This window comes from Tamandua tetradactyla, chromosome 1, assembly GCF_023851605.1.
Source record: "Tamandua tetradactyla isolate mTamTet1 chromosome 1, mTamTet1.pri, whole genome shotgun sequence".
NCBI classification, from domain to species: Eukaryota; Metazoa; Chordata; class Mammalia; order Pilosa; family Myrmecophagidae; genus Tamandua; species Tamandua tetradactyla.
In genome coordinates this window covers 130,481,278-130,502,807 of record NC_135327.1, presented here as the reverse complement: position 1 = coordinate 130,502,807, position 21,530 = coordinate 130,481,278, and the positions used below count along the sequence as shown (strand labels likewise).

Below are 21,530 nucleotides of genomic sequence, written 5' to 3'. Positions count from 1 at the left end.
GAGTAGTCTAAGGAGAAGAGGTACAGAAGTAAGCCAGTGTGAGAGACAGAAGAGTTGAGTCCAATCTCAGCTCTGCTTAAAGACTTAAGACAAATTAATTCCTGCATCAGGACCTATTTCTATATCTTTGAAGTTAAAAGAGTAAACCATAAAAGTGGTTCCCTAACCCTACCCCATTCTATGACCAGGGAAAAACTGGAAGGCTGAAAAGGTGTGTTTTTGGAACTTTTAATCAACCTTTCACCCCTAGGCACCTGAACTGTCCTCTAATGACTGGGGAAAAAAAGTTCATGATATTACTCTTGCCAATGAAATTTATATCATTGTAAGAGACTTATGGGTATAAAAAATAAATCTAACAGTAGGATTGCAGCCTGGTGAGAGGCTGGGGGACTAGAAGGGAATGCTTAAGTCCCCCCTCAAAACCCATCATTTAGGCAACTGCATGGCTGATCTAAACCATTTCAATATATAATTTTCAAGAAGGAAGGATGAGACATTAATAGTAAGATAATAGATGGTAAAGTTTTCTATCATTTAAATAAGAATTATTTTGAGCAATATCTCATTTAAATTCACAAAAACTCTGAGGTGGGTAAGTGTCATCTTACAGATAAAAAACTGAGACATAAAGAATTGCTTAAGATCATAAAGCCAATGGGTAATGACAGACCTCTGATGCAGCTCTTCTCACCACAAGTCCACTACAAAAAGTTCCCCTCTTCTGGGCACTGCCTCCATATACCTCACCAGCAGCACAACTCACACCCCTGCTAAAAGGATGGCTCAAGGCAGGCCCAAGTACCATGTTAGAGAGTGCTTAAGTATTTCTTCAAGGGGTAGAGAAGACATGAGGTGCCAGAAACTAGTGCTCCCTGAAGCAACCTAATGTATGATTGGGGTCTCTCTCTCAGACATTCTGGGACCCTAAAAGAATTGCAGGGGACTAGACTGTTGATTCTACCCTACAATGGACAACATGAAGAATTTTCCACTGCAAAACCCCATCAAGAGGCATTATCACCCTTGAATATGAGGCTCAGAGGCAAAATAGCAAAGATCCTCAATAGGCCTCTCATGGTGAATCTCCACTAGGGCAGTAAGGAACTTCCAACCTCCTGTTCCTGTCCTAGCAATGTGAGGGTCGTGTGGATGAGCACCTCCACATAAGAGATTAGATCAAGCACTAGTGTCAGGCACTGTGGTGGCATTTTGGTGTGTGTAGAAGAATAAAAGCTGAATACTCTTTTAAGGAATTTCCATGAGCTCCAAAGTGGTGACAAAAACAAGTGCAGAGATGATTTCCTACCACATGGAACATGATTTGTCTTACAAAAGGTACAAGAAAAGCACTCTTGGGAGTACACCAAATGATGGGCAGCAGAAGCAGAAATGTGCTCTTTTATTTCTCATGCCCAGGCCCTTGGACTTCTAGCCACCTATACTTGCTGGTTCCCTTTACTGCAGCCAAGTCTAAGTGCACTGATTATCTTTGTGTTTCATGGCCTGGAATAATAAGTGGCTGATTTACAATGAGAAGGAAAATTTGGCTTTCTCATTTATGCATTTTACCTTATGGAAATTTCCCTTTTATCTCATAAGTCTTCTAGAGCTGGCATATGGGTCATGTTCTTCTCCAGTTGGCACTGTTCAACAGCAGCAAAATGTCTGGGGATTTGACCACAGCAGAGAGGCAAACACTGCTTGAGAGAGATAAAGCAAATTTGACTTGGCAGGTGAGCCTAAGCCCTCGAGAGCCTCTTCCTTATCTTAGCACTTTCCATTTCCACTTCAGTAGAAGGTGGGCCCAGATCTAGAACACCACCCCTCAAACCTGGAAACGTGGGCACTAGAAAATCTGACTAAACAGTCAGGAAAGTGAAAATATTACTAGAAATCTTCCCCTAGGCACCTGCATTCATCTCAGGTCTAGGGTTTCTGCCACTTCATTCTGTGTCCTTGGAGAAGTCACATGAGCTCACTGTGCTACGCCTCCAATTCAAAAGAGTGAACACAATGTGAATGCTTTCCTACAGAGCTGCCCATCAAAAGTTTAGGAAGCTAAGAAATGGACACTTGGAGTGGGATTTCTTTGGATAGAATGTGCTTTAACATTATAAAATAATAAAAAGTATACATAATCCTTTTTGTTATTGCTGTCATTCATGGTCAGGATGAATCATTAAAAGAAAGGCCACATTTCCAGAGCTTTCTAATAGAAATCTATAGTTTTATAAAATGTATAGGAGCTTTTCCTTTTGTGTAAAATTAAGGATTAAGTACTATATTGATCTTGTTCATCTTTGTATCTTGAGAGTCTGATTAATACTTATTCAAATGAATGAATGACAGAAAGGACAAATTAAACCTATAATGGTATGTGTAGCCCCAAGCCTTAAACAAAGTTGGACCTCAGTAAATATTTCCTTTTTTCTTTTATCCTCCCTTCCTTTTCTTCCAACTTTGGTAGCAACACAAAACTTCTGGCCAGTAGGCATCAAACTTCAATTACTGCTCAACAATATTGAGTTTATGGCATATTATTCTAATGTTTCCCTCCTTCTGGCTCTCCAGTCCTTATTTTGTGACAACTTAGTTTAACTGTGTTCAATCCTTGGTGGGCCAGGTTAAAAAAAAGTGGGAGATAAATGAATAAAATATATCCCTACACCTGGGAAACCAAATCACACATATGATTTGTGATTGGTCAACACTGTTTAGGAAAAAAAATTTCTTAATCACTTCAATAGAAATTTGAGCTGGGTTTGAGAGGCTTAGAGTAGTGTTGTGAAATTAAACAGAGTGATAAAGTTACAGAAATATTTGTCAACACCAAACTTAGAATGGGCAAAAAAATACATGCAACTTAAAGAATACCTTAGAGAACACTCAGCCCAACCTCTTTATTTTACAAATTGGAAAGCCAAAACTGAGACTTTCCAAGGCCATATAACTCACTAGACAGAGACCAGGTGTGGCCTTCAGCATCTGTCTCATTAGTATGAACTAGCTCCTGATGCATTTGCTAATGCCCAAATCAGGAAAGCTGATTTCACAGGGCTTATATCACATACTCAAAAGGAAAATTGGACAGAGATCCGGTGGTATTTTTAGTGAATCTTGGGTAAAGCAGACCATTTGGAATTAGCTTCTTTGAATAATAGAGTTGGCAAACATCACAGTGTTGGCTTGACAAAAACTGAAAGGAACCAAGTGCCTCATGCTGGCTTCATATGCTGCTATCACCTCTCTACTAATTTTGCAGATCAGCCATTGACACCCTTCAATATAGACATATTCCACTGGAGTCATCAACTTGGTTCTAGTCCTCGCTCTGATATCAAGTGATTTAATAACATGGGCAAGGGCGCTCACTGCTGCCTGCCCTCCAAGGAGTTGGAGGAGGCATTTCATAAGTTACTTTCCACATGAAAGTAAGTGTCCAATTATCCTGAGAAAAATTTGAACAGGTGGACACCTTTGAGACATGTGGTGAAAGGTTACCTGTAACATTGGCTTATCAAAGTTTCAAGGAACTAAACAAAAAAATGTTTTATCTGGAAAATGTTCTTGTGACTACAATTTCTAAACACTCATTGAAATGCATCAAAATAGAATTAATAACAGACCCTCTAATATCTTAGAGGTGGAAAAGGATTTCAAAGCCATTATTTTAGCAAAAAATTGACAGGGGATTTACTTTCCATATTTTGGATCTTATTTCTATAAGGTCCTTTTATTCCATAAAAAGGCTATCATATAGGCATGTGTGATATTTAATATCTTTGCTCTTCTCTATATATCAAAGTCTCTGTTCTTACAGATTTGAAGAGTTTGCTGAGCTCCCACTCATTTGTTTCCATCACCTAGGTATTGAAGAGGTTTAGCCTAAACCACATACATTTAACAGAGTCCAGGAATAATCTCACCAGAAGTGTACAAGCAGATAAATAAAACCTCAGGAATTCTCTATTGGATTCACTTGGTACCATCAGCTCTCGGTGTCATTTCAGCTGTGTCCATTTCCTGCTTCTGCATGCCATATCGGTAAACAGCTGAGATCCAAAATACTATAATCAACTGTTTTTATTTATATTTTTTAAAGAGCATATCACAGCCCAATAAACATGGAGTTGTTCCGTGTGGTTATTCTAAAAGCATCTAATAGCTGGATGTAATCTGAAGCAGTTTCGGCTCACTTACAAAATGCTTGCTCTGTTAATTGTGATTTCACACCCCACTAAACAGCACAGCCTGGAGCTAATGCTCGTGCGAGGGAACAGTTAGTGTTCTTTAGTTGGGTTCTCTCCACTATTGCTTTTTCTGTTGCCCTATGGTTAACCGCGAGTTTTTCAAAAGCTCAGTAGACTGAAGTAGTTACCTTCCTTAAGGAAATATCCTTTCTTCCCCCTATCATAAGGCAGGAAATAACCAATGGATACATCTATTATTTTACTTTTTGCTTTTGTTTGAAGCTTTCATATTCTCACATTGTTCTCAGAGCAGCAGCATGTGGCCAATACACACTTCAGGATTCCACACCACTATCTCCGACTCTTTCTTTAGCTAACTATCCCCTTGGGAAGGGATAATATTGTCTAATGAAAGGAAAATGTAGGTAAGAATTACAAATCATTTGGGGGAAATTAACATGTCTCTGGCTAGAAGATGAATATATATTTGAAGAACCAAGCTCAGTGTGTCACATCCACAGATGTTCCCAATATATGAACTATGTGCAGACTAGACTTCATCAGCAGCAAGGACCCTTAAATATGTTTTAAAGCAAGATCCTGAAATAGGGAGTCTAAATAATCCCCCTCCTGAGACTCAGTTTCTTCACATGGATATTGAGAGGATCAAGGTTCTGGTGGATGATTTCTAAGGCTTTCCTACGATGATCTATAAAAACTCAGATTTTAAAAAGAACACAGGTTTAGCTGTGGTGCCAGGGATGGTACTTGTTTGGGGAAAAGAGCATTAAGTGAGTTAAGAGGTACACTTTGAGATTTTCCATAGAATTAGGCTACTTTCCTGTTGTTCTCTGTCATAAAGTCAACTTACAACCTCAAAAAGAACTCTTATCCTCTTCTGGTTCATTCGTGCCACAGATAGTGTCAACATACCTGACATTCTATATGTTGAACTTTCTTGTCTCTAATAATACATTCCAGAAGAGTGGTCTAAGGCAAATGTTTAAGATTTTTTTTTTTAGATCAGCACAAAAATCATTTGACACACTCAGTTTCTAACATTCTAATGAAGTTCACGTGACATCAGCAGTACTTGAAGAAATCCATGTATTTATTTTTGTGCATCTTTAAATAAAATATAAGGCAATATTTCTCATAAAAAAATTATGGCTTATTTCTAATTCTTACTACCACTATGATTTTCTACCTCATAAAGAAATAAGGTTTTCAAACAAGATCAGCTTTCTCCTTGGTTTTCAGTTTTTCTCTAGGTAGCCTGTGAAATACCATCCTCTGAGCAACATCTTGTGAGCCCCACTGCAGATCCCAGGCTGGCAGCCCTCCTGTTGTCAAATGGGTCACTGACAGGCTGTGGAGGGGGATGCTTGGCTAGTCTCGCATACCTACCACCAGGATCATTTTATCTACAATTTCACAGGAATTGCAGTGCAGGGCTTTTGAAATTCCCCAAGGTTATTACCCTATATGTATGCTAAACAGCAAGGCATAAATACTTTGTTCTAAGCCACAAGTTAACGAAACATCTGGACAGTGAATGGAGTGGGCTCCAAAGGTGGCCTTGATGAGAAGACTAATGGGTGCCAAGGTGCGGAAACATGCATATTCAATGGTCCCTAAACAAGTCCGGATCATTTCCAGGTGTCATGGCCTAGAAGAAAAGGCCTCCTGAGGTTAAATCAGAACACATATAGACTTGAGGGGAAATACTTTTGAGAAAACAATACTGTAGGAATTCAGCTGAAGCCTACACAAACATATTCAAGAAAAGCGATGCACCAGAGAGACAAACAAGCCCTTAAGTTGCCTTCCACGCAGGTTCTTCCTGACTGGCTTTCAGTCTGCTTTGGAGTGCTAGACACCAGGAATCAGACAGATCTGTTCCACCACAGTAAATGAGGAGTCCTGAGCAAGCACTTAAGTTTGCCCGGAAGGCAATTTGCAACCCTCCCTATTCATAAGAGAGTTGCTGGGAAGAGTAAATGAGCATATGTAAAGCAATATGCATATGAATTCAAAGAAATGTTGGTTACTTTTCCCATTCAGAAATCAAGGATCTAGTGAAAACACTAGGATTTACTATAAACTGTGGAAACAAAATGGAAAATACTCTTTCATTTGCTTTGTAAAAAAAAAAAAAAAATATATATATATATATATCTGCTGCGTGCCCTCAATATGTCTGGCAATGCATTATCTGTTGGAAAGAACACAGTAACCCACACAGATCTTCCAGAACTCATGGGTTTGGCTCTTATAACTGCTTTGTTCAAAGCCTGACAAAAACTTGTACCACAGTTCATTTAATGACCAATAGCACTCTTTCAAAATACAGATTATGACCAAATATATTACACAAATTTGCTCCAGAATAATCCAGCCTGGATAAATCAAAGGGGATATATGAATCTGGTCAAGTTTATGACAGTATCTTTGATAGACTGAAGAGAAAGAAGGTGCATGAAATGTAAATAAAAGGCTACAGCAGTCAATCAGCAAAAGGTCAATGCTATCTAACAGTAGAGACCAAAAAAAAAAAAAAAAAAGCCAATTTGGAACTACTCTAAGTAAAAGAGCAGCCAGAACTTCATGAAAGCTTGAATATAGAACAAAGAATGTACCTAAACTATTGGGGAAGAAGGATAATTTTAAAAGCTTTTATATAATTATTTTTCAACATTTTAAGTAGGAGGGTCCACTAGAATCAGAAACATAAATCATAAGTAAAATAGTAGAAAGATACCTGGGATATGTTCTCAGCACTACTACATGTTGACATTTTGAACTTAAGCCAGTGCATGGCCCTCTGTGGGCATCAGTTTCTCAGTCTTATAAATGGGTCAGGCATCACAGAGGGCAGAATAGTCATACTCAAAAGTTAACCACATCTGAAGTAACCAAAAGCCCTCGGTTTTCTGGGGCTGCTGCAACAAAACAGCACAATTTGGGTGGCTTAAAATCACATAAATGTATTATCTCACAGTTCTGGAGTCTAGAAGTCTGTGTTAGTTTGCCAGGCTGCTGTGACAAATACCACACAATAGGCTGGCTTCCACAACAAGCATTTATTGTCTCACAATTTTGGAGGCTAGGAGTCCAAAATCAAGGTAGCAGCAAGACTCTGCTTTTTTTCCAAAGTCTATAGTGTTTTGGTGCTGGCTTGCCACATTCCTTGGTATTCCTTAGTTTGCATCTCTTCCTCTCATCACACAACCATCACAACCATCACTCTCTCTTGGTGTCTGCTCTTTTTTTGTGTGGTTTTTGTTTGTTTGTCTGTTTTGCTGACATCCACATTCCTACCATATGGCCTTCTTTCACTAACTGTGGCTGAATTTCTCTGTTTTTTAAAGAATTCCAAGAATATGCACAGAAGCCTATCCTGATACAGTTGGGCCACAACTTAACTAAAAATAACGTTTTCAGAAGGTCCTGTGTACACATGAGTTCACACCCACAGGAATGCAGATTAATATGTTCTTTCTTGGGATACATAATTCAATCTACTGAAAGTCCAAATCAACATGTTCACAGGGCCGGGCTTCCTTTGTAGTCAGTAGTGTCCTGGTAGTGGTTCATCTTCACTCTTGTGGCATAGCACAGTCTCTGCCCCAGTCACATGGCTAGCTATGTCCAATTCTCCTCTCTTCATAAGGACACCAGTCATTTTGGATTAAGGCCTCATTTTAACTAAAAACATCTTCAAAGATCCTATTTACAAGTAGGATCACATTCACAAGTCCAGGGTTTAAGACTCAAACATAACTTTTGGAGGACACAATTCAATCCACACATCTTGGTACCCTGCCATGACAGTCAGCACCTCATACCTTGCAATGGTAATCTGTCTCAATCTGTATAGGAAAAATCAACAAATTACTGCAATGAAAAGAGAGACACTCAGGCCTCATCAGGTTTGTTACAACAGAGTGTTCTGCCAAGATAAGTTTGCATTGCAGTTCATCTTTAGCATTTTGTAGTTATAAGAGTCTTAGGAAACCATTTTTTACTGCAGTTAAATGCAATAAATGTCCCATTGATCCTTGCATCCTTAGAAACAACCAGAGGACCTGACATGTAATAGGTAAAATGAGTGAGTATATATATATATATATATACATTCTTATATAGATATAGATATATATTTTTAATTATTGAACAGAATTGCCTGAACACTGGAACATAATAAAGCCAAAAAATAATTCCATTTACTTTCAGAACTCCAACTGTGAAAATAACAGTTGCCTCACTTCAGAATGGGCCTGAGGTTCTGCTCTTCCGATTGGAACTTACTCTTCACCTTTCTATTCTCATCCAGACTGAACTGTTAAATTGGAGGTACCCATTGTCAGACTGTACGTGACTGGTGTATTTGTCATTTACACTCAGATTCCTGGTTTCTGCTTGAATACAGGAAGGAAAACAAAGTAGCTGGCTTCCTTTTATAATGAGAAGGAGGCCTCTGCTTGGCCATCACTCACTCCTAATGAGGTAAGACACCTCATTTTACACCAGGGTCTCTCTCCAGCTTTTAAGGGATTCTCTCAAGGATAATGTCATCCATAAGCCCACAGTTGCAAGTTCATATCAATACCTCTGTGGCTAATTCGTCATATAAGACCATTTTAAAAGATAGAGCCATTCTAGCCATTTTTTTTCACTTTAGTTCTGCTTTTTCAACTCTAATTTTTAATTGAAGTAAAATATACTTGCAGAAAAATGCATATATCATAACTATACATCTTGACAGATTTTTACACACTGAACATCCCTCATGAAACCAGAACCCAGATCCAGAAAGAGAGAGTTGCCAGGATTCAACATGTCAATCCCTTCTCAGTTTTTCTTCCAGTCACTAACAACTCCTTCCCCTACCCAAAGAGTAAAGTCTACCCTGAGTTCTAACATCAAACATTGTTTTGCTTGTGTTTGGCCTTTATATCAAGAATTCATGGTATACACTCATTTGTGTCTAGCCCTGCCTTTATTGCCTAGGGAAATGGGCCTTCTGTAACAGAGGAGTGCCATAATTTCATGGTGATAACGGGTGGAATACAAAGAAAGGAAAGCAAACATTCAGGTTATGTTATATGAGGACTCCAGGTTACACTTAGTCTTTTTTAAAGCACAGATAAAGTCAGAACCAGTATGAAAGATCAGGCTATAAAAAAGATAGATCTGTTAGCTAAAAATCTTTGCCTCAAATTATAGCTGTATCTTGGTGGCCTCTCATATTTGTACAGACATAAGGGATCAGTTCTCTCTGAAACATGCACGGAGTGGATAAGAGGGCAGAAGAGAACCCAGACTTATTGGCATGGTCACAGTACTTGCCATGGAATTTAAAGACTAATAATTATTACAGCCACAAGGGCCCTAATCCTCTATACTGAGGCCCCTAGGGCTTTGGAATTATGAAAATTAAGGCTGAGAGGATTTGGTTGGCAGAGTTTTAGCAAATAGTCTGCCATTGGCATAGTCTATATCATGAGAGTCTACTGGCACTGTAGACCAAACTGGCTAAGAACAAGAGGTTTCCGGGTGCCCAACTCCCTCCCAACAAAAACTCGGTATGACAGGTCGGAACCAAGACAGCAGAGACAGAAATATTTTCTGGAGCAACAGAATAAATTAAATTGCCATGAGTCCCGTGCAGCTTTTTCTTCAGGGACCACTTTCTATCTTCTCCTAGAGTTTTATGGTCTTCAACACCCATAAACACTGAATAATTTAGAATTTATACCTTGGACCTTAGGTCCCTCCCTGCATTATTCAGACAGCCAGCAATTCCCCCAAGATCACATAGCTCTAAACACAAGACAGAGGAAAGACAGGACATTCGAAGATAAATCACAAGGTGGTTCTGTTCACTAAATGAAGAAATAAAGGCTAGATAAGCAAAGTTATCCAATCCTGACACAAAAATAACTTTGGACTCTAGGTGGTTACATGGAGATTCCAGAACATCCTCCAATTTGTTGATGATGGAGCTTTGAACAAATTATCCTTACTACCAACAATATTAATAGTAGTTAACAGTTATTGAACCCATACCATGCATTATCTCATTTAATCCTAGAAACAACCCCATGAGATAATACTATGATTATTCCCATTTTACATATACGTAAAATGAGTCACAGATATGTGGCCATACACTGACATCATGAAGTAAATTCAAATAGTTGTTTCACCTATGGAGCCAACATTCTAAAACCATGACTTTCGAAGCTTTTTTTTTTTTCCGTGACTCACTGTAAGGAATTATTTTACACTTTAACCCGGAACACATGAAAAGCACACACTCATACACACATAGATACATGACAAGCTAAAGTTTTAGGAAGGAAAACTCACCTTTACTACATGAAGATCTTTGATACTTCTATTATATTCTCAACGCTTCTATCTATTTTTCAATGCTTGTTGGGCAGTTCATTAGATGACACATGAATGGGATGTGATCTGCAGTAAAAAAAAAACACTGATATGCTCGGCTGTTATATTGGCTCTTTAGAAGTAGATTTTAAGACTGCATTTGTTAAATTTAGCTTCAGTGGTGCACTGGTAAATGGTTGACAAGCATCTCTTTTGGGGGATTGTGGAACTGAGTTTTAGTGTTCTGTAGTATAAATATTCCCACTATGGCCAATTCAAGCTACAATGTTATGTCACTATATAAAGACTTGGGAAGAAGTATTTGTAATTGACTCTTGCGAGTTCATTTTCAGCTGACTACAACACACTAATGATTTTTCCTTGAATTTATCAACAAAGCATGACAGGAAAATTATGCTTTAAGGTCACTTCATGACTAGAAGATCTCCACATGCCTGAGATAACTTGTCAATAGCATGTAATTGAGGTTAGGATTATTATTAGCCCCAAATTTCACAGTGTCTAACATGCACAATTTGATTTCTATTTGAGTATGGTTTTCATAAGTGCTGTAACTTGAAGAACATCAATTAGACTCTGATGCTTAATTATCTGTACATGGAGGCACCTAAAATTCCATGATTGAGACTATTTCCTGTATCTTTTTTTTCAGCCAATGCTTTGGCCCATTTAAAATTTCAACCATCCCTCAAGTGGCAACAAATGAACTTACATTGATGTGCTAAAAACTAATGGCTTAATTTATCAGATGACTTTATTTAAAATAAGTAAGAGAACTGAGCAAGATGAGAATCCTGATAGGAATATGGTGGAAGAGCTGACTTTGGAATAATTGCATTTTTGAGGATCATAAAGAGAGTGAACACAATGGGACCCATCATGAAGCCTGGTGCCATTTGAGATTCAGGACAGCAACAGTCCTTGTAGGTAGGGGTAACCGGATAGAAAGGTGGTTTATTATCTCAATAAAATAATTGGTGTAGAACATTAAACATAATTTCTGGCACAGAGTAAGTGCCCAGTGGTGAAAAGCAATGAAGAGGTGCTATTCAGGAATCGTTTAGCCACATGTGACATAAAACAGATTTCAAACTGAAGCAAAAAATAAGTTTTTATTATTTCATACAACTAGGAAATACTAGCTGGGCCAAGGGAAACATACTGTCAGTGTTAACTAATACTCCATCTCTCGGCTCTGCATTCCTCAGTGATTATTCTCAGCCAGGCTCGCACTTTGTCATGGTGGCAAGATGGCCACCAGCAGCCCCAGGCTTATTTCCAATCCTCTAAACCACTCCAACCAAAAAAGAGGTTTTTCTCCTGGGGTTCTAAAAAGTGTCCTGAAATTAACCCTGGTTGGCAATGATTTAATCACAGGTTCATCCCTGAACCAACTGCTTTGGCCAGGAACATTTGATATTCTGGTTAGTCAGAGGGGGTGTCACAAGCCACCTGCCAAACCCGAAGTGCATTCGCCTCACCTTGGGAACATATGTATTGGTTCCCAAAGGAATATTGGCATATAGTTTCCAGAAAAAAAATGAGAAATGGCTGCTAATTAGTCAAACTACAAGGAAAATCCAGTTTTTAGCTGATGTTTTGTTGATGAGGATTTGGCTTAAAACTGAAACTTCTGGAGCAGTTTCCCAAATCTCTACCATCTTACTCAGCAAGTTTGCCTATTATGTTTTGTCAGGTTTATAGTTAACTTCAGCAGGAGGGTAAGTCCAATACCAGTTACTATGACACGGCTAAAATAGAAGCCAGTTACAGATATACTTAAGACTTTATTTATCACAAGGCAAAAATGGTGTTGGTTTGAAATATTTTATCGTTTATGAACTTGAGAAAATTTCAGAGATGAAGGTGATGCTCTTTGTGTGGAAACATGTATGATATGTGTTCTCCTTTGTAAGACCTGATAGGGTACTAATGGTAAACTGTCTCCCTGCAACTTAATTCTGTATTTACTGCTGACCACCTTGTTGAACAATTTACCTTATCTATATTCTCTCTCTTACTCTCTCTTCTCTTTCTCTCTCCAGCAGTAAACAATATAATCCTTTCCTATCAGGAAACAGTAAGAGTTAACTCACTGTATAAAACACTTTGAAATTATCCAAGAGAAGACATTACATGGACACATACTGTCATCAGATAAAAATGTTCTCCTGTGTGCTGTATTCCTCCACCCCACCCCCATCACCATTTTGTTCAGATCCAGAGAGGAAACTTTTGACATGCCCAATTTCTGCACTCTCTTTTCTTGCTGACAAGCCTGCAACTTCTATTAGACTTGGCAGCTTCTAAAAAGAAAAAGACAAAGGTAGGCTGCAGGGAGTTTGGGGAGGCTCCAAATCAGATGTTTTGTAATGAGGTTAGGAGACTGAGGATGAAAAAAACACTGGAATGTCAATGTACTTAATCTCACATACATGCACATGCACACACTGAAAAATACAGCACACCTAGGTGTTTTGAAAAATAAAAATTTACTTTGAAAAGAAAAGAATAGTTCTTTCATACATTCTATATTGAATGACTTAGCCAATTTATAATATTGATTGGAAGTAAATTAACAGGAATTACCCTAAGTATCAAAGTTTAGTACAATGTGTAAATCAGTTTGACTACCTCCTAAAAATCCTCCCTTAATTCATTCTCCTTTAAATTCATAAAATAAAAGAAATAGGAGATTGACTTTTTTTTTTTTTTGGCACAAGCCCAAATAGTGGAATAGGCATTTCTCCTTTTGTACATTGTCATCATCTCTTTCTGATTCCATCATTTCAAATAGCAGTATCCCCCTTTTCAGTGAAATCACCCAAGTTTCTTGCTTCTTTCATCTTCTCTATGAATAAAACAGGCTCATAGGAAAGGGTCCAATCAATTAATTTCTACTACTTAATCTAATTTTATGGTTATTTGGAATTTTAAATACATAAAGAGACTTCAAACAGCCTGAATGTAAAAAAATGGAAGGAAATCAGAACTCTCTTCTCTAACTTCAAATAATATTATGCAAGCCTGGTCCCTAGTTTGCTGTCCAGTCATTCATGCTTTCAAGGAATTTAACCTGTCAACTTATGTGCTGCTTTCCCTTCATCCTAATCATTCTAATTTTTCCAAATGTTCTCAACTTCTCCAGTTTTAATTTACACTTCCTTTCCCTATAATCAATAAACAATTTAAAGACAAAGGAAAGATCAGAGCTATCTGGCCAAATTTATCTAAGTACCAAAATTGACCTACTAGAATATCACTTTGAAAACATCAAATCTTTTTTGGTGATCTTCATAGCTTGAGTGGAATCTCCAAATTATTTTTTCTAATCTCCTGACCAATCTCTCAAGAATTGCATGCTACTTGGAATTTTTCATTTAACTGACATTTGACAACCTTTAGCACTAACAATATCTAAGACATTGTCTTTGATAGCCAGTAGTTTACAATCTAATGAGGAAGAAAGATCATTTTTCAATAAAAGATTATATGCAATAAAATATCAAGCAAAATTATGATCAAAATGGTAAACATAGCACAAAGTGTATGAGAGTTTAGTAAATGGAGGAAACACTTACAGCTGGAATAATATGGAAGGCTTCAAGGAAGAAAAATTTTAAAGGTAGCCATAACAGGAATTATTGCATTTTAAATAGTCAAATCCTTATAAGAGATTTTTAAAAGCTTATGGAAAAAACTAATTGTTCCCTGGTCAGGAATAAAGGCTTGGAGGATGTGACAAAATGGCTGCCTAGGGAAGTGTGGAATTTGGTTCATCCTCTTGGGCAGCTAGTAAGTGGCAAGGAACTCTGGAACAACTGTTTGGGGCACTTGCATGACCAGACACACATCATATACCAGTTTGCAATGGGTGGAAGGGCCAAGATCATGAGGCAGAACTGCAAGTAATGTCTCCCAAATTGTGGAGGCTGGCACCCCTCCCCCACTGGCATGGGAGGCTGTTTTGGAGTCACTTCCCTGTGGGAAAAAGAAGCAGTCTCTTCTAGGAGTCTCATTCAAGCTCCAGTTGCACATTTAATGAACAAATTTGAACTGCTGAATACAAGCCCTGAGCACAGATAAACCTGGAGCAAGCACAAAAGGAATCTGGAGGTCTCTACCTGGGGGAGAAGAGGCAGGGCCGACAAGAAGACAAACAAACAAACCAGAGGCTTTTGAGGTTGGGTGAGCTCAGAATACTGGAAAAGGGCTGTGCCCCAAGCAGAGCCAGCTGCCAGCTCTGGCTCTCGATTGGTGAACCTGGGGTGCTGGGGACCAACTCTTAAAAGGATTTTTCTTCCTTTTTTCTTTGTCCTCATCTTTTTTTTTTCTTTTTTTTAACCTTTTAGCAGCCCATTAAAGAAAGCTGCAGGAATTTTCAGTCCTCAGCATGCCTCAAGCAAGTTAAGTTATTTCTGAAAGATAAAGTAACTAGTCAGGTTAAGGATATAATTCCCTAAAAGGCATATCTTCCCCAGGAAAATGGGGGGGCAGGGCCCAGCACAAGTGGTGGCTCTCATTCAGAGAATACACCCCAGGGGCTGGAAAACAGAAACAGTTTGAGCTTACCTTCTGTCTCAGTCTCTGTTTCAACCATGCCCCAGGCAAGGACAGGGTCTGAGGAGAACTAAAGACAACATGCCACTTTAAACTGGTGGGAAGCTGCAGGTGGACAAGCACAGCTTTCTGGGAAGGACAGGAAAAACACAGAATCAAGAGGCTTCATGGGAAAGACTTGACACCCTGCTCAGTTTCATACCCAGGGAAACTGGGTATTAATTACATGTTCTTCCTGAGTCTTGAGGCTGTCTTGTCTGAGAAATTATGATTGGGGATGATCCTATCTGGCAGGGCAGGAACCAGAAAAACAAGAGCTGAAAATTTCTAATCAGTTAAACAGAAGTTATGCTAGAGGTCTAGATAACTTGATCTGAGTGCCAAAAAAAACATAGAGAACAAAGCCAACCAACAAGAAAACCCTACGCAAAAGAGAGAAAATGACCTCCAGAATAAACTAATCAGGAAAGCAAATACCTAGACTGTCATGGTTAGGGACAGGTGTCAACTTGGCCAAGTTGTGGTACCTGTTCATCTGATTGGGCAAGCACTGGCCTGTCTGTTGCAATGAGGACATTTCATAGGATTAGGTCATGATCACGTCAGCTACATCCACAGCTGATTCCATTTGTAATCAGCCAAAGGGGAGTGTTTTCTGCAATTAGTGATGCTAAATCCAATCATGGGAAGCCTTTTAAGGAGGACTCAGAGGAGACAGGTTGCATTCCTGCTTTGGCTGGTGAGCCTCTCCTGTGGAGTTCGTCCAGGCCATCCATTGGAGTCATCGGCTTCGCAGCCTGCCCTGTGGATTTTGGACTCTGCGTTCCTACGGTCACGTGAGACACTTTCATAAATTTTATATTTGCAAGTGTTTCCTGTTGGTTCTGTTTCTCTAGAGAACCCTAACTAATACATCTTGGTACCGGGAGTGGTTCTTAAGGAACAGAATCTTAAAAATGGGTTTTTATGAATGGTTTTCTACTCTGACTGGGCTCAGAGACACTAAGGACTCTGATTCCCGTAATCAGAATGACACTCCCAATCCATGGACTGAATTGGCAAAGGAGATAGTCAAAATATCATCATTCGATTCTCCTAATGCTTCGCTTGTACGAAGCCAGACTCTGGGGGATAATGTTTTTGACACCTTTACAGAGTTTTGTAGGAATAAGAGTTATAGAGATGTTGGTTGGTTGTTGTTAGATACACTGTCTACATTAAAGGGTGAAAGGGATGGGCTTAAGGCTTCAAACAAGAAGCTTAAGTGCCGTCTGAAAGATGTAGAGGTTTCTATGAGTATCCTGAAGGAAAATTTTATTTCCTGTAGCCGTAGACTTGAGATCTCTGAAAATCAGACTCAGAATCTTATTGTTAGAGTAGCAACTTTACAATGTAAACTGAAATCTCAGTCTTGCATGGTGTCTGCCGTTAAAGTGAGGGCATTGATTGGAAAGGAGTGGGACCCTGAAAAATGGGATGGTGACATATGGATTGATAATGATGTTGGGGGTGAGGTTGAAACCCTAGACCATGCTGAGCCTTCTTTAGATAACCCTGTAATAGTCTGCCCTGAGGACATAGCCGCCCCACCTCCAGCCTGCCTTGAGGAATTGGCCACCCAACCTCCTCCTGAAGGGATTAGCCCTAGAGTTATTAATCCTGTTTCACCAGATGAAACTGCAAATGAAAGCCCTGAAGCAAATGGCTTGGAAGATATTTCTAATTCTTTTCATGACCCACCCCCACCACCCCTCATTTCTTCTAGACCTATAACTAGACTAAAGTCCCAACAGGCCCCTAAAGGTGAGGTACAAAGTATCACACATGAGGAGGTACGTTATACTCCAAAAGAACTGTGTGAGTTTTCCAATTTGTATAGACAGAAATCAGGGGAATATGTGTGGCAATGGATTTTAAGAGTGTGGGATAATGGTGGGAGTAATATAAGGCTGGATCAGGCTGAATTTATTGATATGGGCCCACTAAGCAGAGATTCTGCATTCAATGTTATAGCTAGAGCAGTTAGAAAAGGTGTTAACAGCTTGTTTGGGTGGTTGGTTGAAACATGGGTCAAAAGGTGGCCAACATTACCTGAGGTTGAAATGCCAGAACTGCCCTGGTATAATGTAGATGAGGGGATCCAGAGGCTTAGAGAGATTGGGATGTTAGAGTGGATTTATCATGTAAAGCCTGCTCTTACACCCCAGGAATGTCCAGAGGATGCACCTTTTACCAGAACAGTGAGAAATAAATTTGTGAGACTAGCACCATCATCCCTCAAGAGCTCTGTGGTTGCACTTCTCTGTAGGTCAGATATTACTGTAGGAACTGCTGTCACTGAGCTGGAATCCTTAAACACAATGGGGATGACAGGATCCCGAGTTGGCAGAAGCCAGGTGGCAGCACTTAATCACCAAAGACAGGGTAGACGTGGGTATTATAATAGACAACAAACTCAAAGGAGGCATCAAAATTATATGACACGCAGAGATTTGTGGCATTGGCTAGTAAATCATGGGGTGCCTAGAAATACAATAGAAGGGCAGTCTACTAAATTCTTGTTGGAGCTGTATAAACAAAAGAGTGCTAGGTCAAGGGAACAGAAGTCTAACCTGAATTACAAAAACACAGAGTCACAGCCCCTTAACCAATTTCCAGACTTGAAACAGTTTACAGACCCTGAGCCCCTTGAATGAAGGGGAGGCCAGATCCCTATGGGGAAGAAACCTGTTACACTGCCACAAATTCATACTGTTAACCTTCCTCTAAGTCTTCCCCAAGGAGACCGACGGCCTTTTACCAGGGTAACTGTGCATTGGGAAAAAGGAAATGATCAGATATTTCGGGGATTATTAGACACTGGTTCAGAAGTGACATTAATTCCAGGGGACCCAAAACGTCACTCTGGACCACCAGTCAGAGTGGGGGCTTATGGAGGCCAGGTGATCAATGGAGTTTTAGCTCAGGTCCATCTCACAGTGGGTCCGGTGGGCCCCCGGACCCATCCTGTAGTTATTTCCCCAGTTCCGGAATGTATAATTGGCATAGACATATTGAGCAACTGGCAGAATCCCCACGTTGGTTCTCTAACTCGTGCAGTGAAGGCTATTATGGTGGGAAAGGCCAAGTGGAAGCCACTAGAACTGCCCCTACCAAGCAAAATAGTAAATCAAAAGCAATACCGTATTCCTGGAGGGATTGCAGAGATTACTGCCACTCTTAAGGACTTGAAAGATTCAGGGGTGGTGATTCCCACCACATCCCCATTCAACTCTCCTATTTGGCCTGTGCAGAAAACAGATGGGTCTTGGAGAATGACAGTGGATTATCGTAAACTCACCCAGGTGGTAACTCCAATTGCAGCTGCTGTTCCAGATGTAGTATCATTGCTTGAGCAAATCAATACATCCCCTGGTACCTGGTATGCAGCTATTGATCTGGCAAATGCTTTTTTCTCAATAGCTATTAGTAAGGACCACCAGAAACAGTTTGCTTTCAGCTGGCAAGGTCAGCAATATACTTTCACTGTCCTACCTCACGGGTATATCAACTCTCCAGCCCTATGTCATAATCTTGTTCGCAGAGACCTTGATCGTTTCTCCCTCCCACAAGACATCACACTGGTCCATTATATTGATGATATCATGTTGATTGGACCTAGTGAGCAAGAAGTAGCAACTACTCTAGATTTACTGGTAAGGCATTTGTGTGTCAGAGGATGGGAGATAAATCCAACAAAAATACAGGGGCCTTCTACCTCAGTAAAATTTCTAGGTGTCCAGTGGTGTGGGGCATGTCGAGATATCCCTTCTAAGGTGAAGGATAAATTGCTGCATCTGGCCCCTCCCACAACCAAAAAAGAGGCACAACGCCTAGTGGGTCTTTTTGGATTTTGGCGACAACATATTCCTCATTTGGGTGTGCTACTCCGGCCCATTTATCGAGTGACCAGAAAAGCTGCTAATTTTGAGTGGGGACCTGAACAAGAGGAGGCTCTGCGACAGGTCCAGGCTGCTGTGCAAGCTGCTCTGCCACTTGGGCCATATGATCCAGCAGATCCAATGGTGCTGGAAGTGTCAGTGGCAAATAGAGATGCTGTCTGGAGCCTTTGGCAGGCCCCTATAGGAGAATCACAACGCAGACCCTTAGGATTTTGGAGCAAAGCCTTACCATCTGCTGCAGATAACTACTCTCCTTTTGAGAAACAGCTTTTGGCCTGCTACTGGGCCTTAGTAGAGACTGAATGCTTAACCATGGGCCACCAAGTTACCATGAGACCTGAGTTGCCTATCATGAGTTGGGTGTTGTCTGACCCACCAAGCCATAAAGTTGGGCATGCACAGCAGCACTCTATTGTAAAGTGGAAATGGTATATACGAGATAGAGCCAGAGCAGGTCCTGAAGGCACAAGTAAGTTACATGAAGAAGTGGCACAAATGCCCATGGTTTTGCTCTCCTGCTGCCACATTACCTTCTCTTTCCCAGACCAGAGCTATGGCCTCTTGGGGAGTTCCTTACAGTGAATTGACTGAGGAAGAGAAAACTCGGGCCTGGTTTACAGATGGTTCAGCACGATATGCAGGTACCACCCGAAAGTGGACAGCTGCAGCATTACAACCCCTTTCTGGGGTGTCCTTGAAGGACAGTGGTGAGAGGAAATCCTCCCAGTGGGCAGAACTTCGAGCAGTGCACCTGGTTGTTCATTTTGCTTGGAAGGAAAACTGGCCAGAGGTGCATTTGTATACTGACTCATGGGCTGTTGCTAATGGTTTGGCTGGATGGTCAGGGACTTGGAAAGACCATAATTGGAAAATTGGTGACAAAGAGGTCTGGGGAAGAAGTATGTGGATAGACCTTTCTGAGTGGGCTAAAAACATGAAGATATTTGTGTCCCATGTGAATGCACACCAGAGGGTGACTTCAGCAGAGGAAGATTTTAATAATCAAGTGGATAAGATGACCCGTTCTATGGATACCAGTCAGCCTCTTTCCCCAGCAACTCCTGTTATTGCCCAATGGGCTCATGAACAAAGTGGTCATAGTGGTAGGGATGGAGGTTATGCATGGGCTCAGCAACATGGACTTCCACTCACCAAGGCTGACCTGGCTACAGCCACTGCTGAGTGCCCAATCTGCCAGCAGTAGAGACCCACACTCAGCCCCCGATATGGCACCGTTCCCCGAGGTGACCAGCCAGCTACATGGTGGCAGGTTGATTACATTGGACCACTCCCTTCATGGAAGGGGCAGCGATTTGTTCTAACTGGAATAGACACATACTCTGGATATGGGTTTGCTTTCCCTGCATGCAATGCTTCTGCCAAAACTACTATCCGTGGGCTTACAGAATGCCTTATCCATCATCATGGTATTCCACATAGCATTGCTTCGGATCAAGGAACACACTTCATAGCAAATGAAGTGCGGGAATGGGCACATGCTCATGGAATTCTCTGGTCTTACCATGTTCCCCATCATCCAGAAGCTGCTGGATTGATAGAACGGTGGAATGGCCTTTTGAAAACTCAATTACGGTGCCAACTAGGTGGCAAAAACTTGAAAGGCTGGGGTAATGTTCTCCAGGAAGCTGTGTATGCTCTGAATCAGCGTCCACTGTATGGTGCTGTTTCTCCCATAGCCAGGATCCATGGGTCCAGGAACCAAGGGAAATGGTGTGTGGTGCCACTCACTATTACTCCTAGTGATCCACTAGGAAAATTTTTGCTTCCTGTCCCTGCTATCCTGAGTTCTGCTGGTCTACAGGTTTTAGTTCCAAAATGGAGTGTGCTTTCTCCAGGAGAAACAACAGTGATACCACTGAACTGGAAGTTAAGATTGCCACCTGGCCACTTTGGGCTACTTATGCCTCTGGATCAACACACCAAGAAGGGGATTACATTATTGTGTGGGGTAATTGACCCTGACTATCAGAAGGAAGTAGGACTGCAACTACATAATGGAGGTAAAGAAGAGTTTTCTTGGAATATAGGAGATCCCCTGGGGCGTCTATTAGTATTACCATGCCCTGTGATTAAAATCAATGGAAAACTGCAACAACACAATCCAGGCAGGACCACTAATGGCTCTGAGACTTCAGGAATGAAGGTTTGGGTCACCCCACCAGGCAAAGAACCACGGCCAGCTGAAGTGCTTGCTGAGGGGAAAGGGAACATGGAATGGGTAGTGGAAGAAGGTAGTGATAAATATGAACTTCGACCACGTGATCAGTTACAGAAACGAGGACTGTAATGCTGTTTTGTTTGTGCTATACTATTTAAGTTGTAAGATATCAAGTTTAAGAATGAATGTTGCCCAAGGATTTGCATGCTATTCTGGAGAGATTTAATGTGTTTCCAGTTA

The 21,530-nt window shown here is 40.5% G+C and overlaps 1 protein-coding gene across 8 annotated transcripts in view; it reads right to left on the bottom strand.

Annotated features, from left to right (window-relative positions):
* LOC143674793 (uncharacterized) overlaps positions 1-21,530 on the bottom strand; it is a 447,599-nt gene that overhangs the window by 376,841 nt on the left and 49,228 nt on the right. For 4 of the 8 annotated variants that reach the window (XR_013171297.1, XR_013171291.1, XR_013171338.1 and 1 more), the window contains one exon: positions 10,569-10,676. Coding sequence is in view for 4 of the 8 variants with exons in the window: in XM_077151111.1 (XP_077007226.1) it covers positions 10,650-10,676; positions 12,609-12,677; positions 15,183-15,299 (213 nt within the window). In the remaining 4 variants the exon portion in view is untranslated. Of the gene's footprint in view, positions 1-1,123; positions 1,704-7,179; positions 8,066-10,568; positions 10,677-12,608; positions 12,678-15,182; positions 15,300-21,530 lie in introns of those variants that run through there. The other 4 variants (XM_077151111.1, XM_077151029.1, XM_077151195.1 and 1 more) reach the window with 3 other exon arrangements.